We start from the raw sequence: 18,368 nt of genomic DNA on the forward strand, positions 1-18,368 counted from the left end.
CTGGATGAGGTATCGAATATATTGCTTCCCCCTACTTATACCTCCCGAGGAGATCACGAATGTAAAATTAGAGAGATTAGAGCCCGCACGGAGGCTTTCAGACAGTCGTTCTTCCCGCGAACCATCCGCGACTGGAACAGGAAAGGGAGGTAATGACAGTGGCACGTGAAGTGCCCTCCGCCACACACCGTCGGGTGGCTTGCGGAGTATAAATGTAGATGTAGATGTAGAATTATAGCTGTCCGTATACAGCAACAGATTCTACTGCTTACCTTGTTGCTTGTCTAATCTGACCCTATCCAGCGAGGTCACCGGATGTCTCCCTATTTGAGAACGTCTGGTATATCATTGTCAGCCCCCCCCCCCCAATCCTCCAAGCAAGCTCGTGATCTTGACTAACTAACTAGTCAATTGGACAGAATTCGGCACGATAACGCTCAGGAATACATCCAACTCTATCAATCAACGTCAAGGGCGCGTATCTGCTTGCATAAGGACTAGAAGTGGATTAGGTCACCTTTCTATTGCTCAGTTTGTAAGGTTTTTTCTCTTGAATCAATCATCCAATTTTTCTGAAACCAATCATTTATTTGTCAGCATATGTATATCACATCAACCGATTTCCGTCCCATTCGGATAATTTCTTCATGGTGAGTCGTTTTTCTGTCTTAAAGTGTTTGTGTGGCACCATTCATAATGCCTTTGGAAGTAAGACTACAGAAGAGACGTGAGTAAAATAGTTCTTTCAGCGCTTCTTCAAGGATGTGAATGCTGTCTAGTTGCAAAGCGAAATTATTTGAAATACTGAGTGCGGAAATTAGATATCTGAGACAAACAAAATGCTGCTCAAGGCTATATAAAAACAAATCAGCGTTGCAAGATCCAAGCTAGTGCCAGTTGAAAGCAGAATAGCAAATACCGCAAGAACTGGTACGAATGTGTACATAGAATGGCGAGTACGCGAATTACCAAAGTAGCCTCAACTTACAAACCGGCCAGAGGATCTAAGAACAGATGGACAGACAATTTGTGAAGACAGAACATGTTCAAAGCCCACATACAGAGTTTCAACATTCGCCTCTAAATGACTTTAGGAATATATTAGAACCACCAACATATTGCTGCCGTAGGGAGCGTCAAGACAAGATCAAATAAGTTACACTGCTCACGGGGGCATTTAAGCCATCAGTCTTTCCGCGCTCCGTACATGAATGGAACGGAAAAAACCCCTGGAACTGGTAAAGTGGGACCTACCCTCTTCAATGCACTTTACCGATCATGCAGATAATCGGTGTAGATGTAGAAGAAGAAGAAGAAGAAGAAGAGATTTACATCCTTGGGTGGGTGTTTAGAAACCTTTAGATCGACTTCTATTTGATTAAAGTCTTATATTAAGCTGTCTCTGTTCATTGGAATTTCATCCTTGCCACTTATGTACAACATACTGCGTTTCCTAATTGTGTGGTGGTACCATTAGTTGTGGATATGCGGTGACTACTTTTCTCCATCTCCCATCGGTCGCGATATGTAAACTACAGTGAAAATCAACAGTGGTTTACGTCCAGTATTTAGGTACGTCATCTATACGTAGTCATCGCTCCGGCTAACACTTTCCGCAGCGTGGAACGAAATTTCCAATACCCTCGTCAAAGGCGTCTGTGATTTGTACATAGGTCTGTACCACGTTGGGTAAAAATGCTATCCTCGTAGTAATCGGGTCAAATGGGGGAAGATGAAAATCAGAGGAACCAAGTCCGGAATGTATGGTGGATGATCAATTTCCATCGAAAATAGTGCGGCCGAAAATTGTCATGATGAAGGAAACGCCTGAAGTTAACTTACGTAGGCTGCCTGAAATCAGGTGAAACCCCTCAGCCAAACTTCATACTCGACGGAAGACTACTGTATTTTCTAGGCATCTTTAAGTTCTCACAGTGTGTCAGAACTGAACGATGTGACGTGCCGCGATAGACAGGCTTACTAGAGAACTTGTGCAACGTATCTGCAAGGCTTCATCATGTTTTCACTGTGGTTTTAATTTCGCGACCGACCAGAGGGAGAAAAAAATTGGCCACGTACAATTCCTGACGTCAAACAGACAGAACAAACGTAGTTGGATGCCAATGTAACTTCCTACACGTGCACACCATCGGCGGGTATGTAGATAACTAGAGTGGTAGTTCTCCGTGGCACGTGAAGCGGCCACCAGAGAGCTTTAGTACTGTTCTGTTGACCATTCAGGTCTGGTAGGGTTATGAGGGTCGTGAACATTTTAAGATGTTGAGTGACCACCATGCAGGACATGGAGTTGCGGCGACAGCATTATTAGAACTTGAGAGAGTTTGAAAGAGGTGCCATTGTGGGAGGTCATCATTTGTCCGTTTTTGTCGAGTCGTGTAAATCCTAATTTGTAGGGCATTCGAATGCAACAGTTGTCCAGTGCTGGGCTGTATGGGGACGTAAGGACGGGCATACTCGTCGTGAAGGTTCCATTCGATCATGTCTGACCACTGCAAGGGAGGATCGCCGCATGTTTTACCAGTCATATCCCTTCACATCTCCACCTATCGTCCGAGAACGAGTAGTGTTGTCCCTGCAACATTCTGTGCCGTAGAGCCCCATTGGTCGGAGGTAGAGAATTACCCCGTAATACGTAGGCTGCCGTTAACGCCATAACATAAAAGACTGCGTTTTAGTGTCGCTGGACCGGGAATCATGGACTTCTGATGAATGTCGTTGCATTGTATTCAGCAGTTAATCGCGCTTCTGCTGTTCACACGATAGCCAAAGTCGGCGAAAATTGCGGCGACTTGGGAAGAGGTTCAAGACTTCCAGAATTTTGTAATTCGCAGTGGTGGTACACCTGGCGACATGGTGTGCGGGGCCTTCAGGTCACAGATGGAAGTGACTGAGGGTCTTTGGGGGTAGCACAACGGTACGTCATGTACTTCCCCCTTCCTTAGGTGTAGGGCTTACCTCCGATGCCACAGAAGCATGGTGCCATTTTTCAATAGGACAGACATCGTTGACACGTGGCATTTGTCTCTACGAACTGTTAGCGTGATGTTGTAGTATTCCCGGGCCAACAAAATCCCCAGATCTGTCTCAGATGGAACATGGTTTGACGAGATTGTAAAATCCACCACAGAGTCAGTATGTAGGATATCAAAGTTACAACATTAGCGGGACTGGTAGCTTCAGGAGAGGTTACAGAGGATTTATGACGAAATTACTAACCGAATCATAGCGTGTTTACTAGCAAGAGAGGGAGCAACATCGTACTCTTACGTGGGCCCATACTGCCAAGTTCTCTGTAATTTTCACTCGATGCTATAGTCACTGCAAAAACATCACCTACAGTCTCACCATGTGAAATTTCATTTCGTTTCCTTCTCCATTGATTATTGCTTCATTTTTTGTCAGTACTATACACATATACACATATACATACGCTGATCAGCCAGAACATTATGACCGCCTCCCACGTTCCCGGTATGTTCACCTTTGCCACAGATAACAGCGGCGACTCGTCATGACATGGAAGCAATGAGGCGTTGCCAGGTTGCTGCAGCGAGATATCACCACATCGGCATACAAAATCACCTAATCCCTGTAAATCCGGTGAGGGGGACAAGGACGTCACATTCATTCACCTTCCTCGTACGCGATCGGATTCATATCTGGCGTGTTGTGAAGGGGGGGGGGGGGGCAGTACATCAATTGAAACTCGCGCACTCCCATCAGCATGATGAAGAAGATATCTGAATTCATCAGACCATGCAAATCTCTGCCACAGCGTCAACGTCCTCCACCGATGGTCACGTGCCCACTTCGGTCGTAGTTTCCGATGTCATAGGAATAGCACTGGCACGTGCATGGGTCGTCAGCTGCGGAGGCCCATCCTTTGTAGTGTTCGTGGCACTGTGTGTTCAGACGTACTTGTATTCTGCTCAGCATTAAAGTCTGATGTTAGTTTCACCTCAGTTAGCCCTCTGTCCTCTTTCACCTGTCCGCCCAGACTACGATGTCCGTCATCTGCAATGAGGGGTGGCCGCCCAACCCCAAGACGTCTGGAAGTGGTTTCACCCCAGTTTCGCCACGTGTTGAAGACACTATCCACAGCACCCCTCAAGCACCCGACAAGTAGTGCAGTTTCCGAAATGCCGAGCGTCAGGGTCAGCATAACCTGCCCTCGGTCAAACTCAGATCAATAGCGCGCCTCCCCCATTTTACGCACGGACAGCACGTTCACTGACACTACACGCATAGTGCGTGTGCCTCACAGCCATTCCTCGCCAGGTGACGCTGCTATCGCCTGGACGCGTTTACATCGGTAGTAGGTTGGTGGTCATAATTTTCTAGCTGATCAGTGAATATGGTAGACTTGTCACTTGACGTTCAGGTGTGGGTACGTCTGTCTATCTGTTAAACATACTTAATCCAAAGCAATTTGGTTCTGTAGTTACTTTTACTCTTAATACTACTTATACCTATGTTTTTGTTGATTAATATGTGTTTGGGATATATGTATGACTAATATGAATATTCAGTAGCAGAAAACAAAAATTTGGCACGTTATACAGATGTGTAAAATAAGTAGCAGATATTACCAGGTACCCACTAATTAGAGATTCACAGATCCTCCATCAGCTATACTGTCACGCAAAATAAATTGTTGCCCCTTGATCGTACCACAACTGTCGTGGAATGTGTCTGGGTGAAAACAATGGTCTAGCTACAAACGGAACAGCCAGCCGGTGTGCCGAGCGGTTCTAGGCGCTTCAGTCTGGAACCACCCGACCGCTACGGTCGCAGGTTCGAATCCTGCCTCGGGCATGTATGTGTGTGATGTCCATAGGTTACTTAGGTTTAAGTAGTTCTAAGTTCTAGGGGACTGATGACCTCAGATGTTAAGTTACATAGTGCTCAGAGCCATTTGAACCATTTGTACAAAGGAAACGGTGTTCACAATGGTGAGTAGTATTGTGTAAGAAACAACTGTGCAGTCGGAATAGGAACTACCTACACTCATTACTGACGCGGCAGCAATAATTTGCCGTACATGAAGATTTTCTTCCACTGCATGTTCCAAAACTGCTGTGCAGATAGAAGTCATACAACATAAAAGGTTTGTCGTCATATCGAGTACTTTTTCAGTCCATTTCGTGAACGTACATATCTGAGCTCGGCAGCAATAATTTTCTGTACATGAAGATTTTCTTCCACTGTATGTTCCAAAACTGCTGTGCAGATAGAAGTCATACAACATAAAAGGTTTGTCGTCGTATCGAGTAATATTTTAGTCCATTTCGTGAACGTACATATCTGAGCTCGGGGTTAAAAACGTGACTAATTATGAGATAAGCCTCCTTTCGAACCACCCGAAATGTGAAACAATATTTTTGGAGCACTCTGTACATTACCGCCCATTAAAATATTGTCGCCTCCATAATACTTTAGCTCCGTTCTTCTAGTTGAAAATAAAAGATTTTGTGAGGTGATATATTTGTACCAAGTACATTATTTCTCAATAAAGTATGTCAGCAATCTGTCGTAGTTAGCAATATAGCTACAAGGTTGCAAGACATATATCATCTTGTTTACTGATTTTAGATCTGTCGTCAGGCGCAGTCCGAACATTGCTTACACTCTGGAAAAGTGTTTGTGATAAGCTTCGCAAACCACAACGGCAACAGCTGAGTAAGGCTGTGGCGGTTATAAATGGCGGACGATATCAGGGCTGCGTTGGAACAGCCGCAAAAATGAAAGCTGCTCTCGTGGTTCTTGCTGGTAAGCGCACGCATCTTAATACAATACTTCGCCGTTATCGGAAGCGTTCTTAGTGAACACTTTGATACTACACAGAATGGCAGTATATTCAATTAGTACTTTGTAATGAGTGTGGTGATGTATGGTGTACATAAAAGCATGTATTCTCATGGTTTAACAATGTAACAGCTATGTCCGTACTGTATGGTGAAGTACTGGGACGTGTAACTGACCTAGCACTTATTGTCATTGGAAACTAAGTAAACATCTCAGTTTACTCTTAGCTTCATTTTACCCAGTGGTTACATGGAATATCACTTGCTCGATGTTGTTGCACAATTGTATTACTACTGAGGCATTCGTCAGACTCTGAACTTGAGGGTAAAATGAGGTAGTGGTAGTAAGCAATACACAGAAGGCATACATCCTGTGGTTCACAGTTTCCAAACGACTCTCACGCCGCTTAACACTCGTGCTATTTGGCCTTTCCTCCCCATCAAGAGTTGGTGGGTGTGTTGACTCGTTATTTAAGAAACGGGAGCCATATTCTGGAGGACCGTGGTTCTAAATCTGATTCAGCTATCCAGATTTAGGCTCAATGTCATTCTTCTAAATAGCTGACTGCAAGTACACGAAGAGTTCACAAGCCATCCTTGTCCGACCAAGATAGTTATCCGCCCCTAATGACGTGCTCGTCAACAGGTCGAGAAACCATAACAAATCTTGCTAAAATTTCCATTATGTTTGCGTAATGTTCTGTTCACATTTTTCTCGAGAATTTACAGTAGTAAAAGTCCAGTTGGCAGCTGATCCAGAATTTAGGTCAAATACTGTTTTGATGAAGCACTCCAGACCAGTCTATCGTGAGTAATTCTCTTCCATTCCGAATAAAGATACCAACCTATGTACTTTGAAACCTCCTTACCATATTCATTCCCTCGTCTTATTGCTTCCTGTAGAATTTTTACCCCTCATTCCCCCCCTCCCCCCTTTCCAGCCCTCCCAGCACTCTTCCAAACACGCACACAAACTTCTCTCAATTATCAAACGAGCCATTTACTGCTGCATCAGGCTATCAAAAGATCCCCCCTCTTACTCACGTTCTTCCATAAATTTCTTTTCTCCTCATTCCATTTCAGCACCTCATTAGATACTTATCTACCATTCTTAACTTCAGCATTTTTCTACAACAATACGCTTCCAAAGATTCGGTTCCCTTCTTGTTCAGATGGTTCAAATGGCTCTGAGCCCTATGAGACTTAACGGCTGTGGTCATCAGTCCCCTAGAACTTAGAACTACTTAAACCTAACCTAAGGACATCACACACATCCATGCCCGAGGCAGGATTCGAACCTGTGACCGTAGCGGTCGCGCGGTTCCAGACTGCAGCGCCTAGAACCGCTCGACCACTCAGGCCGGTTCCCTTCGTTTCTGAATCGCTTATCGTTCACGTTTAACTTCAATACGTGACAACTTTCTAGAGTTTTGTGTTTCATCCACTGCTTTTTTTTGTGGTAATAGCCTCCTTTGTAAATGTCGAAACTCTATTTGAAAGTAAAATCTTATGATTCTGATGTCATATGGGGCAAAGGTTTGCCTAAACAATAATATATTTTGATAGCTGTTTTTCATTTTTGTCTGTAAAACCTTTTCCTCTATCAGCACATTCTACGAAGTTTAAGTTTATTTCGGTAATTATTCACTAGTTCAAATTGGTTCTCAAGCATTTCTCCATTTCTCTAGTCTAACTCATATTTACTCATCGAAATCACTGGTTTCTCTTTGCATTCCTCTGTGTATCACTCAGTGATAGCGAGCTTGGGTTTTCAGACTGGCCGAACTTATCGCATCGTATTCCCTTCTGTACTTTAATGATCGTGATTGTTATTGAACACATCTCTGACCATTCTTGAAGCTTCTAACCTCCTCACTGACTATTGAGTCCTACACATTATTTCGGTACTACACGTTATCGCCAACCCATAGAGACTTGTTATATCATAATATTCAGTGCTTCACGCTCTGATGAGAGGTTAGGATGTTTGCGGAAGGAGACCAGACAGCGACGTCATCGGTCTCATCGGATTAGGGAAGGACGGGGAAGGAAGTCGGCCGTGCCCTTTCAGAGGGACCATCCCGGCATTTGCCTGGAGTGATTTAGGGAAATCACCTAAAACCTAAATCAGGATGGCCGGACGCGGGATTGAACCGTCGTCCTCCCGAATGCGAGTCCAGTGTCTAACCACTGCGCGACCTCGCTCGGAGCGCTCTGATGACATTACTGATGTATATACTTGTTTAATATCGGTATTTTTCTTTTCTTATATCACGCTGCAACACTGCTCCCCCCCGTAGTTCTGACCTTCGATGTACCTCTGCCTTTCGCTCTACCTTTAATAGAGTCCCCCATCTACCATTTGTAAATAACAACACTCTTCATTTCTTCGAAATCTCTTATGAACATACTATCTGAAGCAGCATTTTTCTCACATCATCTTGTTTTCAGTTTATTAACTTCTGCAGATTTACACTGCCTGTTTTCTCATCTTTTAAAATATTCTGTTTCTGACTTCCAGCGAGAAACTAATCTATTTCCTCACTACCTACGATTCTTTATTGCTTATACGTAATTAAGAACATTAACTTCAGGATGATGCGCTGTCGAGTATTTAGATCTCCTAACTCCGTGTAAAGAATGATGTGTCAGGTATGTTCCAGCTGTAAGTGGACTTCTCGATGCTTCCTGATTTTGTAGAAAGGTGGCTGCTAAACGTGGCCGAATGATATGTTCAGAGCCTGGAAGTGTCTACTTCATACTATGCATCCGCATATTCTGTAGTTGTTGTTACTATTGACATGGCTATAAATTTTCGTGTTGTTTATGTTTCACATTATTAGTTCTTACTACTTTGAAATACTAAGCACTTCTGTCATTTTATCCTCCTATTTACAACTCATTTGTTCCTAGCCGAAGATCGGCAGTACAACTAGCATCCTACCAGACATCTTACATAAACATCGTAGTCATTATGTAAACATGATGAAATGATTTTTACGGACTTTTCGGTCTACATGTCGTTCGCCGTCGATAATTTTTCTGTTGTTAGTGACAATGTTACAACTCTTTCACCGCCAATTAAAACTGTCGTTGTTACTCCAAGAGCTATTGGTAGATAACAATGAAAGTTTTGCACCCCAAACAGCAGTGAATTCGGTGATGAAACCAGAAATATGAAACACTAGATGCTGGAAATAGTACAGGTGCAAGAAATTAAATAACAGAAATTTTAATACAAATTTAATGGAGACTTAGGAATGTAACGTAAAAGTGAATCCTAGTGGTGTTCACGGAGCACAAACTCTAGTGGCGAGAGGGTGAGGGAGGAAAAATAAACAAATTGGAATAAACAAATTCGGAATTTGTCTTAAATGATTTAGGGGAGCCCCGAAAACGTAAGTACGAGTAGCCAGTCGAGGAATTCAACCACAGTCCTCCACGCTTAACTGCACTGTCACACTTCCATCGGTGTACGAAAAGAGGGAAACCACTGTGTAGTGGAAAAAATTTTTGCAGAACGAAGTAGGACTGGAAGACCACCGTGATTTCGATATGAAGTAGTGAACCATCATATGTAGCAGTGAATCAGCGTCAACATGTTTGTCATCCATGTGTCGTTACTGACGAAGCTGCTGTGGAATTTGACATAAACCATGAATTCACATGCGATGTGCGATGATCACAAGTGCTAGTTGCGATTATGTACCGAACAATGACACAGGAAATGTTCACACATATCATAATTCACTTTCTGTCTACTATAATTATTTCCTGGGGCCTTTGCCCCGCTTCAACGCGGGGTCCCCACCGGTTACTACGGATCTGGTAATGTCAGAGGGGGGCCGGATTCCCTGCCCGTCGCCACTCCGTACCCCCCGGGACGGAAGTAGTGTATCCCAGCTGTCTACGTCTAGTGTAAGCCGTGAAACAGTGCGAACGGTTTCAAATGTTTGCAAGTCGTGTAACTGAGTCGGGACATGGGGTCCAGTATTCACTTAGTGGGTTGTGGAAAACCGCCTAAAAATCATTTCCAGGCTAGTTGGCACACCAGCCCTCATCGTTAATCCGCCGGACGGCGGGTGCACTTTCTGTTAACTATGTATGGCTGTTTATGTGGTATATGATTCCTTGGCGTTAAGACTTGTGACGAAAATTTTAGTTCCTTAGCAAAACAACATTGTAAGACATGTGTACAACTCGAAGTACTTGTACACTGACGTGGCAGAAGTCATGGGACAAGACAAGACAAAATATATGATTGGCAGTGCATTGGCGGGGCTACCATAATAATCGCACGAAGGGAATTAACAGACTTTGCAAGTCAAGAGTGGTAGTAGGAGCCAGACGCGTGGGACATTCCATTTTGGATATTGTTGGATTAGTATTCCGAAATCCACAGCGTCTGGAGTGTGCCGAGAACACCAGTTTCAGGTATTACCACAGACAACGTAGTGGCCAATGGCCTTCATTTCACGACCGACAGCAGCGGCTTATGCGTTGAGTTGTCAGTGCTGACAGACAAGTAACACTTAATGAGATAGGCGCAGAAATCAGATTGAGACGCTTGTCGAACGTATCTCTTAGGAGAGAGTGGCGATATTTGGCGTTAATGGGCTATGGCAGCAGACGACCGACGCGATTACCTTTGCTAACAACACGACATCGCCTTCAGCACCTTTCCTTGGCTCGCACCCACTTCCAGCATAGACGCCTTATCATATGAGTAACGATTTGGTTATTAAGAGCCGATGGTAGGTTTCGAGTGTGGCGCAGACCTCAGGAAGTCATGGATCCAACTTATCAACAGGCCACTGTGAAAACTTGTGGTGGCTCCATATTGGCGGGTGCTGTGTTTGCACGGAATGGACTGAGTCCTCTGGTGCAACTGAACCGATTATTGACTGTAAATGGTTATGTTCGGCTATTTAGAGATCGTTTGCAGGCTGTCCTGAACTTCTTATTTTATGGATAACAATGCATCATGTCACCGGGCTACAGCTCTTCGCTATTGGTTTGAGGAACATTCTGGACAAATCAAGTGAACGAGTTGGCCATCCAGATCGCCCGAAATGAATCACATCTAACTTGTATGCGACGTAATCGAGAGGTCAGGTCGTGCACAAAACCCAGAACTCACAACACTTTCGCAATTATGGACGGCTGTAGAGACAATATGGCTCAATATTTCTTCGTGGGGCTTCCAATGACTTGTCGAGTCCATGTCGCATGGAGTTGCTGCAGTGCGCCGGGCAGAAGGATGTTCGATGCGATATAAAGAGGTATCCCATGAATTTTGTCTCCACAGTGAACGTTTTAATTAACATTCGTGGACCTCACAACGTAAACCCATTATGGAAGTAACTGTTACCTGCACTGAGAAGTGGTTTTTGATTATAAACGTGCGACAGCTTGATGTTGTTTCTCGCGCCTGCGTTGCAGTTGTCGCCGTGGTGGCGGTGTGCGGCGCGAGGCGGTGGTCGACGACGGCGCGGCCGTGCGAGGACCGCTGCACCCTCGAGTACAGCCCCGTGTGCGTCCGCGACCAGCACGGCGCCTACTACTTGTTCAGCAACGAGTGCTTCCTGAGGGTCTGCAGATGTCGCACCAACATCGGTGAGCAATGTTCTGAAATTAATTTCGTTCCTTACCCATTATTATGCACACTCTAGCTTAAGATCTCTGAATTACGGTACACATTCAATTTTCCCTTTTCATTTGCGATTTTTCGTAGGAGATAAAATTGGATACGAAATTGTCGCTCCCAAGGAAGAAATGAAAAATGCCGATATTATCGAGAACACTGTAACTGATAATTTTCTTCTGAGTTCACACCATAGCTTCTCTTAAATTTGGAGAGAATCATCATTCTACCACACTGAATTTAAAATTGTGATATATTCAGCACTACTAGTCTCGGATGTGGCCTATTTCGAAGTGCTTCGAAAATAGTAGCAACACATCATATTGAAAGGGAAGTTACAACATAAAGACAACTCTACTATACTCGACGCAGTATTTACCTGTAACTCAGATGGACACATCGTCCTCGTTTGGACATAAAAACTTGCGTGTCATGCGTAACTGTGCGTAGTATAGTCGTCAAAATACGTGATGTCATTCATAACATGAGTAGAAATATGGGACTGCGAGAGCTATAGCATTAACACACTGTTAAGACGCAACATATAAACAGTAACAACAAGTAGACAAATTTCGTGTTGCATAATATCACAACACATCTATACATAGCTAGATGTGTTATTCTTACACATGTAGAAGTCTGGAAAACCGTACCTGTCGGTCAGAGTGCTCAATTGCAAAGTATCTTACAGTGCTATCTATACTCGAATTCAAAGTATATCTTCTGTCTCCTACTACCAGTAACACGGAAAACGGGATGAAAAACATCAGTATTTACAAAGCAGGGTCAAACATATCCACTTATACAGAATACATTTTACACAAATGTCACATCATAGTTCAGAAACAGAAAATGAATGTTTGAACACATATATTCGTTACAATCATAATAAGCGACATTCGTAGCGCCGCGTCTCGATACTAATATCTTGAGAAATAACACTAACGTATAAGTGAACGTACACACTTGTCTGTAGTAGAAAAGAAGCGTTTGTCAATGGAATAAAAGATACTTAATGACAGCAGCACATCGTTCTGTAGAATAAAAGACACAGAAAGTCAGCGAAAGTAAAAATTAACGTCAAGGAGCAGTATGTATGCAGTGTTTTAGATCGTACATATAATTACAGGATTTAAATACAGATTTCGTGAATACACGTGTGTGACGTAAGCTTGCTGTTGTCGTAATCTCTGTCGTAGATATCTGTAACGTGACAGATCACTCCTCCTGACTTAGTGTTTAATGAGTAGTTAGGCATTTTTGTTGGTTACTGCTTTATTTGGTCCTTAGCACTATATCCTGAGAGGGGGTACTGACATGTTATCGTTGTAAAGCACTGACTGGGAACATATTATGTAGATATAAAATTAAAAGCACGACCTATGTAAATCCAGAATTTATCATAAAGTTTGAAGGGAAAATTTAAAATGTTAACAAGAACGAAAATCGCACGAAATTTGTTGGTACACGTCAAAAAACATCAGTATAACGATAATCTTCTTCTTCAATTTAACTTTTCTTTACAAAGCTACTGAACTTTAAAATCAGATATTCCTTGCAAGAGCATAAATTGATATATTTTATACAGGGTGTTCACAATTTCCCGTTACAACCTCTTAGACTTCTACAGGGGAGTGAATACACATTGTTTTGAACACGAACCCATATCCGTAAATGTACCGTTCCAATTCAGATGAGTAACGCGTCTACGTCTGCTGAGGGAAAGAGAAAAGCCTGAGAGATGGTTGCCCCCGTATGTAATAGGGTACCGGGTGACGTGTACTACGTCAGATGGTCACTTACTGTCAATTATTATCTCTCTCGCTGCGCGACCTGTTCAATGCCTCTGCGTCTCCGATGCAGTAAACGGTTTCAGAATACACAGACATCGTTATTGTGTATGGTGAAGATCAATTTAAAGAAAAAGCTACTATTCGGCTGCATCAAGAAAGCTTTCCGCAACGTACACGCCATTGGACAAACGTTTTGCCTATTACGCAGCGCCTCCGAGACACACATACCCTCACCGTGGGGAGGCGTGACTGTGCCGCTCCACGGCGACGCTGAACGCCCGATTTTCAAGCTGTACTGCACAGCGTCGAAGAGAAACCGTCAACGAGTTCTCTGACACTTGCACGTGCAGTGGGTGTTAGTCAGTATCGTCCGGGACGTTCTGCGTGAGCAGCAATTACATCCGTACAGAGGGTGCATATTATGGGTCCAGCCGCTTTTCCACAATGCGTTGCCCACTGCATGTGGTTCTCGCATCACAGCATCGATATACTCGTTTACACCTCGAGATCTGTTCTCAAATGAATGTAAGCTCACCAGGGAATAGGTTCTGAAACTGCGAAATGGCTATGCCTTGGCAGACGAACACACTCGTGCCATGCAGGTTCAGCGATTGCAATACTCGTTTGGTATTAAAGAGTGGGCAGTTATTCTGGAAGGACGTTTGGCCCAATGACGTGATCGTCCAGAGTAACTGCCCACACTTGAATATGAAACCAGTGTTGCAATCGCTGAATCTGCGTGGCATGAGTGTTTTCGTCTGCCAAGGCATGGCCATTTTGGAATTTCAGGCCCCATTCCCTAGTGAACTTTCGTTCATTTGAGAACAGATCTGGAGGTGGAAACACGTATGTCGATGCAGTGCAACTAATAATCGCATCACAGATTCTGTCACGCTATTGGAATACACAAATGCGAAATAATCAGAAAAATGTTTCGCAGAACGCTGTATAAGTAGATCAGTATATCATGCCATATAAACTCTAAGTACGTTTCACTGTACAGCATGAAAACTGCAATCAATTTGTATGTATCTTACACGTCCGTCGTGAGCATTCATTCCTGCACATCCTTCATTCCTCCTTAAAGAACATCGAATCGTGTGAATACACCTGAGTGTGAACGGACAACCTACCCCAGTAAGCAGTGATAATTCGCGACCCATGTGCGAGCAAGCTTCAAAAAGCAGTACAAAACTTTTTTCTGAAATCAGGTTGTTTTCTTTCTTTCAAGATGCCAGTACATCATATTATTCCCCAATCTCTTGTCTGCAAAACCTTATTTTTCCACACCCAAAACCCTATTTTAGAACATAATGTCCGTTCAATGCGATGGCCTTTGTGACATGACTGAGTTAGTTTGTATTCTCGCATGGTACCAGTCTATTAGTTGACGTTGGAGACAACGTCTGGCTACATCAATGTCCTTCCAGCGCCCACGTACTATTTCCCGCGGAGAGAACGCTTAATTAGGGGTAATACATGGGACTCGGAAGGTTGAGATGCAGGCTGCAGGTTCGATGAGGAAGAACAGTCCAACGACGTTTTGTTAGAACCTCTCTGGTGTGCGGACTTGTTTTAGGCCTTGTGCCATGGAGAAGGAGAACTTCGTTTGCATTTTTATGGGGACGAACACGCTAAAACTGTTTGTTAACTGCCGCAGGACCACAGCTGTACGGCGGGACGGCATGCGGGAGATCGGACAGCTTTGTGCGACCTTGTTGCAGTGATGATGGACGCCTGGACGCCTGGGTCAGGGGCTCACCGTGATTTTGTTCGCTGCCAAGTCTGCGTAGATATTCTGCAAGCGCATATGTATATGCGTCAACAGGAAATCAATGACAGCCCTCTGATTGCAACGCATCTTCGTTACAGACGCCACCCATCGGAATTTCGTTAGCTGATGAGGGAGTATTCCACGATATTCCACAGCAAATTCCGTAATTTAGCAACCGAAATTGGCCGAGAAAGTGTTGCTACTCATTGAACGCTTCTCGTAGAACAGTAAATTTCTAAAAACGTATTTGATCCCGAACAGAAGTTTCTAAAACTTTTTCCTGGTTTTGGTGTGTACTAAATCCTGTAGGCATAGAGAACGCTTCTTGAAGCTCATGCAATAACGTGTCTATGAAGCACTGCGGTGGAGAACTGCAATTGGTGTGTTATTACTAAGAGTTCCGCGCAGCTCCGTTTCATGAACCGGATAAACTGCCATAAAGCGCTTGTGTGAGATCATGCCCCCTATATGTGAAACGTGTGTGGCAGGTATGACTTGAAGCATATCTTCTAGGAAGGTGTGCTGAAAAGTAATGCCTCCGAATTTCTTACGTGAAAACTCTTGACGGTTTGTAAATAAAACAAATGTAACTAGCATTTTTACACCTTTCTTGTTCTTAGCTACACATTTGCAGCCCGCCGCTTTAGAGCTCCCAATTGTAGTATGGAAATTGGCGGATATGACGTAACTTTGTCAGTGCGTGAGTAACAGCGTTTTGTAACCGAGTTAATAGTTCTAAGAGTTCGTCTGTCCACGCAGCATAGTCACCACGACGACGCCAGACCACACACAACTATTTCCAAAACTTAAAGAAAAGCTTCAACGACTTCACTTTGGTGGTGATGAAGCGGTGCAAGCATAGGTGATGCTGTGGCTCCGTCTATATCTGTATCTACATGGATGCTCTACAAATCAAATTTAGGTGCCTGAGAGAGGGCTCATCGAACCACCTTTACAATTCTCTATTATTCCAATCTCTTATAGAGTTCTGATTTCCCTTATTTTGTCCTGGTGATCGTTTCTCCCTACGTACGTCGGTGTCAGCAAAACATTTTGGCATTCGGGGAGGAAGTTGGTGATTGGAATTTCGTGAGAAGATGTCCAGCCAAAATCTTGTAATATTTCAGTGACACTCTCTCCCATATTTCGCGATAATACGAAACGTTCTGCCCTTCTTTGAATTTTTTCGATGTAGTTCGTCAGTCCTATCTGGTAAGGATCTCACACCGCGCAGAGGACGTACAAGCGTAGCGTAGGCAGTCTCCTTAGTAGATCTTTTACTTTTTCTAAGTATCCTTCCAATAAAACGCAGTATTTGGTTAGCCTTCCCCACAACAGTTTCTATGTATTACTTCCAATTTAAATTGTTCGTAATTGAATTTGCTGGGCACTTAGTTCAATTTACCACCTTTGGATTTGACGGATTTATAGTGTAACCTAAGTGTAACGAATACTATTTAGTACTCATGTGGATGACCTCACATTTTAGTTATTGACGGTCAATTGCCAATTTTCGCATCATTCAGAAATCTTTTCTAGATCGTTTCACAATTTTGTTTTGATTTTCTGATGACTTTATTAGTCGATAAACGACAGCGTCACCTTCAAACAACCTAATACGGCTGCTCAGATTGTCTCCCAAATCGTTTATATAGATAAGAGACAGCAAAGGACATATAACACTACCTTGGGGAACGCCAGAAATCACTTCTATTTCACTCGATGACTATCCGCCAATTAGTACGAACTGCAACTTCTCTGACAGGAAGTCACAAATCCAGTCACATAACTGAGACAATATTCCATAAGCACGCCATTTCACTACAAGCCGCTTGTGTGGTACAATGTCAAACAATCTATAGTGGGGGCATTAATAAACCTGTCGCTCATAATGAGAAACGTGTTCGTATCCAGAACTGCTATGCTGAGAAATAAATCTGTAGACGTGAAAAATAAAGATGTAGAACTTAGTTTTATCGAATAAGTTTGAAGAGCTTTCACACAAAAATTCGGATGCATTAGTTTGCAGCTGAGCCTCGTATTAGCTGCTATTCCTTTCTTTGTCCTTATAATGATATAATAACCAACCAGTTGCATGTAAGAAATTTAATTTCTTGATCACTTTCATCCTCCTTTTATGGGAGATACTTCCTTGTTCCTCATCTTCACAAGTGTTACCTTCATTTGTTTTCGATACTGTTGTATGACTATCTTATGTGCATAAGCTGTGTCTTCTACTAAGAGTTTCGCTATCTTCTGACCTGAGCCACTAATTGGTTTTCATTAAAAAGGTGAAAAACTGGCTGGCAGTATTCTCTCCTAGTCTTGTTTATGACCTGGAGAACTGGCGCTCTGAAACATTACAATTGTGAATGAAGTTAGAAATATCTGAAACTGGCACACTGTAAACCAAATTATCAGAGTTTTGTAAGTGCTGACCTAAATCCTTATGCGGTATATTATAGCTGATGACCCTGTCCCGTTTGCGTTGCAGAGTTCACGAGACTGGACGACCCCGACGAGTGTCCCTCCGACGCAAGGACGAAGTGCCCGGACCAGCTGCGCTCGCCGAGCGACGCCTACGGCGAGAGCGTGGAGGCGCCCGAATCGCGGTCAGACTCCTCCGACTCGTCCGAAGAGGGTGACAGCATCAGGAGACGCCACGAGCAGAAAGAGCGCTTCTTCTGAAGACACCGGGAGCAGCAGGGCCGCGTCTAGTGCAGCAGCTTGGGCGTCACCACTCGATATGTTCCCCACGACAATGTTCCCGCTGCAGTAGTACATTCCACTGTGCCACTAATATCTGAAACACTGTTATGCACCATTGCGTTACTTGTAGTTTTTTCGCATTGAAGAAGCACTGCGACATGCTTTTCATCAGCTGTCTGTCATTTGGAAGTCATATGCTCTTAATGAAAAATTTCTCTTATTTTTTCTAAATTAAAGAAGCTGCTGCGATGCTACATCTCGTTTCTTTTAATTAGTCCTTCCCAGTTTGGAATAGCCTCTTTGGACGTGAGGTATCGGACTTTGGATCCGTAACGATGTTGTATAGTAGCAGTTAACAGCTCAGTAATTACTGTTACATGATGCACGCCACAGAAAAATAGTACAAGTAAGCTACCTCTCGTGAAATACTTGCACCTATCTGCATTCACACTCAAGGACACTGTAAAAATTAAATAACATTAAGATGACTAATATTCAATAGTTAATTACATGATTGACGTGCACTGCACTGACGGCACAGTGCTCAGTATGGCGCAAGGTCTTTAGTCACAAATGTATGAAACATTTACTTTTCATAAGTGAAAGTGTACAGAAGTTCATGT

General features: G+C 43.4%; 1 protein-coding gene across 1 annotated transcript; it reads left to right on the forward strand.

The window, feature by feature from the left end:
- The first annotated feature begins 5,671 nt into the window (after positions 1-5,671).
- On the forward strand, positions 5,672-17,999 carry LOC126455649 (greglin-like). Its single transcript, XM_050091415.1, has 3 exons — positions 5,672-5,790; positions 11,268-11,441; positions 17,531-17,999. The coding sequence occupies exons 1-3, from the start codon at positions 5,763-5,765 to the stop codon at positions 17,722-17,724; spliced, it is 396 nt and encodes a 131-aa protein (XP_049947372.1). The 5' UTR covers positions 5,672-5,762; the 3' UTR covers positions 17,725-17,999.
- Positions 18,000-18,368: the final 369 nt, after the last annotated feature.

The sequence above is a fragment of the Schistocerca serialis genome, chromosome 2, assembly GCF_023864345.2.
Source record: "Schistocerca serialis cubense isolate TAMUIC-IGC-003099 chromosome 2, iqSchSeri2.2, whole genome shotgun sequence".
NCBI lineage: Eukaryota > Metazoa > Arthropoda > Insecta > Orthoptera > Acrididae > Schistocerca > Schistocerca serialis.